Source organism: Glycine max, chromosome 6 (genome assembly GCF_000004515.6).
Source record: "Glycine max cultivar Williams 82 chromosome 6, Glycine_max_v4.0, whole genome shotgun sequence".
Classification (NCBI taxonomy): Eukaryota; Viridiplantae; Streptophyta; class Magnoliopsida; order Fabales; family Fabaceae; genus Glycine; species Glycine max.
This window is the reverse complement of record NC_038242.2, coordinates 2,107,745-2,111,929: the sequence shown is the minus strand read 5'-3', so window position 1 is coordinate 2,111,929 and position 4,185 is coordinate 2,107,745. Positions and strand designations below refer to the sequence as shown.

The window sequence follows — 4,185 nt, the reverse complement described above, 5'->3', positions numbered from 1 at the left end:
ACCCTTGCATGTGGAATAAGCAAAATCCGAACATCACAGAAATCTCTTCATAATCTCACGGCATGGCAACCCAAGCTTTACGACCCGAGATTGAGCTTGTGGTTGACGACACGACCACCTCCAACGTTATTAGCCACAGCAATCACGAACCAACCTCGTTGATGGTCGCAAAGCGCTCCTTAACGTCCCTAAATTCTATACTAACAAAATTCCATGCAGGTTACTTCAGAATAAGCCTCTCCCTCGGTGGCCAAGCTTTGTGGTGGAAGACACTGATCGAATCACCAACACACGACGTCACAAGCGCTCTACGACGCTTGCTTTGCACGCTTCCTTCCTCAGCTTTTCTTGCACTGTGGTCGTTGGCTCTCTTTACTCTCGTGTTACTCTCTCTTCTCTACCTCCTGAGATGCTTAATTGTTTTTTTTTTTTAATCGGCCAAATGTTATTTTTATTAGGTGAGGATATTAAACTCGCCACATTTCTCATGTTTCATTTTCTTTTAACCATCCAACTCACTTTATATCTTTATATCTCTTCCGGCTAGGTGTTTGTTTTTCTTTAGGATGGTAAAGGCGGATTTCTTGCACCCTGTACGAGTTAACTACCTCTTCGCTCCGTGGATTTCATGGCTTCTGTTGCTTCAATCAGCGCCATTCGTGGCGCCGAAAACACCGACGTATTTGGTTATGTGGTGGGTGTTCGCGGTGCCGGTGGTGGTGCTGGACGTGAAATTCTACGGGCAGGTGGTTCACGAAAGTGAAGAGGCTTTTTATCGACGGTAGCAAACCCGACGAGCCAGATGTCGGTGATAGGGAACTTGGTCGGGGCACAAGCTGCGGCGAATATGGGTTGGAAAGAGAGAGCGGTTTGCTTGTTTTCGCTGGGGATGGTGCATTACTTGGTGCTGTTTGTTACCCTCTATCAGCGTTCCGGTGGAGATCGCCTTCCGGTGTTGTTGAGGCCGGTTTTCTTCTTGTTCTTTGCAGCACCGAGTGTGGCAAGCTTGGCTTCAGAATTCATGGTTGGCACCTTTGATACTGCTTCCAAGATGCTCTTCTTTCTCTCCCTAGTCCTCTTCACATCACTGGTAATCATTTATTTCTCTATCTTTGCATTTACTTATTCAAAAAGGATAGTCCTGTATTAATTACTCCCTTAATATGTAATTGATATTGACAAAATAAATTATAATGGTATGGAGAGAGTATATATATTGTTTATTATTTGGAATATTTTTTTTTAGTATGGGATGATTTCTTTTCTAATAACTAAAAGTTTATATGAATTGACTTCCATGGATTTATTATGATTAGAACGAACTTATAAGACTCAAAAAATGTTTATTTATATATTATCTATTAATAAAATTCTCATATTAACTGCAAAAATTAAATACACATATTTTATTATCTAATTATGCCACTATTATTATAAGACAAACGAAATATGTATATTGATAGCATACAAGTTTTTGTCTTATCATCTAATTAAATATCATATATAATAAATTTAATTTTTTTAATTCAATTATATTGAAAGTCATATTACTATTTTATTAGTTTACAATCAAATTATTTTACATCATCAATACATCAATATTTTACTAATTTTAGTAAAGTTTAATTTCAATTACATTATTACTACCATTTTTATATTTTTAATCAATTAAAAATAATTTTAAATATAATTTTTAAAATAGTATAAAAATAAATTGTACTTACATAATAATTTTTTATTAAATGATTATTATATAAAAAATCTTATAGTTTACCCTGTTATTATATTTTAGTTCATTTTTTTCTAAAATACTTTATCTAATTTTAATGTATTGGTATTTTTTATCACTAAATTTTAGTTGTTAACTTTTATTAGAATGTTAATTGAATGATTCAAACTCAAGATGTTTTTTTGTCTCTCTCCTTTCAAGACTTAAATCTCCTTTACGACCACCAAAACCTTATAACTCTAGTTTTATGTATTGTTATAATCCATCTTACGTACATTATATTATTTTTTAAATGAATAAATAAAGTTAAATAAATATTAAAATAAGTGTTTTTGTATTTTAAAATTTTAATGTAAGAATGATGTAATATATTTTTTTGACAGAAATGATGTAAAATTTTTAGTATGCTAATCAGATTGCCCCTTTTCTAGGGTAGTTTCATATGAAATTAAAGAAACAAGCATATATTGCAAACAGTTTAGGAAAAATTAATAAATTACATGATAAAAACATACAAAAGTATAATTTAATAAATATCTCAAATATCTCTCCAGAACAGTCATTTTTTAAAAGTATACGACACGATTATAAAGCCTCGAGCGATTCACGTACAGTTATGAAAATGACCTTATTTCGTAGTACATCAATTAAGTTCCTATATTTTATTACACTGTATAATTTAAACTGCAGTTGATTTCATCCTTGCAATAAATTAAACAAATATTTGCAGCATAAATATATATATAGGGGATCTATCTCTCGAATCTCTTTGTCTGCGATTATCATTCAAGTAATGACAAAGCCTACAGCTGGGGTAGCTAGAGAAATTTATTTATTAATTATAAAATAAAAATTGAATTCATGCATTCACTTGTAGCCAGTGTTTTCATATGAAACAAAAAAGAAAACAGATCATATATTCATAGTCAACATTTGTGGTCAATTTGAATTCTGAACATCTGATTGAAACATTTTAACTGGTGCGCGGCGCATGGAGGCTCATTGCCAGCTAGCTAATACTAACGTTAAAGCAAGATATTACTCCATTTCCTATTTCTTCACTTTTTTTATACCACCCTATTTGTACAAAATATTCATTTCTTAATGTATGAAAATATGAGTGAATTTTTTTTTTTGATTTCATTTTTTATTATAAAGTTAAAATCCATTAAGGAATTTAAGTCCAATTCTATCAGATCAACAATGTATTTGGTCCTAAAAAAACAATGATGTTTTCATTTTAAAACTTATTAATTATAATTGATATTATTATTATTATTATTATTATTATTATTATTATTATTATTATTATTATTATTATTATGTATTTTCCATGTAATAAAAGAATTATATATTTTCAACTTGTTAATATATAATCCCCTACTATTTCTATATTTTTAATTTTATCATATTCATTGCTTAACCTTTAGCCTGAAATAAAATATTCATAATTTAGATTTAGATGTGTTGAACAGATTTGCAGGCCAACCCTGTTCAGGAGATCTATGAGAAGGCTCAATGTTGCGTGGTGGGCTTACTCCTTTCCGATTACCGCACTAGCTCTGCTTTCAACGAATTATATGCACCTTCTGTTAGCTCTTTCAGTTCTTGTCTACCTTTTTCTAACGTTCTTCACTCTGCTCAACTCTAAGATGCTTCTACCAGATAACGATCCTATTATTGCAAGCTTGCTCATTAGTTAATCTGTTAATTACCATCACTAGTAGAATCACCAAATCCTTCATTATTTAATTACAAATTACGCTTAATTAGTACGTAATACACTTTATATCTATCTATATTATAATATACGTGTTCCTCCCAAATAATAGCCCGACACTGTCTCTCTTGTCTTTTCTCATGTCTTATGAATCTTGTGTTTGGTGGTCTGAATGGTATTGTTCAAAAGAGAATATCTACAAAAGATACTCTAACATTCAAGTTAGAGCTCTCAACCTTGGACAATAAAGAAGATAATAACTGCATACAAATGATGGTTTTTACTTGAGGGTCTTATCCTGCTCATAAGACCTTGAGTCTATGTGTGCTGATTATCATTTAATTAAGTAATTCGTCACCTAAGCTGCATTAACTGACCTAATTTTGTGACTATCTTTATGTTTGATTGTTTTGTCTTTATCAGGGCCGGATAGATTGATCCTAACCAAATAGCTATCCAGTATATTAGTTATGATCAAAATTTCCATTAGTATATGTTAATATGAACAAATACAACTTTAATATTTATGTGGTGTAAATTAAAAAAGCGAACCGTATTAAGGCAATCATTTAATTTCTGTCATGTGTCCGTAATTATATTATTCTGTGCTGGAGCAAACAAGAAGGTAAGCTTATCTAGTTAGGTATACGTTGTCAATGGTAAACATGTTACATTACATGGGCGTAATTGTAATATGTAAAAAATATGACAAGATTCTTCCGTATCCGAAATTTGA

The 4,185-nt window shown here is 31.3% G+C and overlaps 1 protein-coding gene across 1 annotated transcript; it reads left to right on the top strand.

Annotated features, from left to right (window-relative positions):
• Positions 1 to 276: 276 nt before the first annotated feature.
• LOC100804740 (S-type anion channel SLAH1-like) lies at positions 277 to 3,484 on the top strand. Its single transcript, XM_041016258.1, is given in 4 exon segments — positions 277 to 746; positions 748 to 768; positions 770 to 1,090; positions 3,205 to 3,484. Coding segments are annotated over 4 exon segments (750 nt in total). The 5' UTR covers positions 277 to 566; the 3' UTR covers positions 3,433 to 3,484.
• Positions 3,485 to 4,185: the final 701 nt, after the last annotated feature.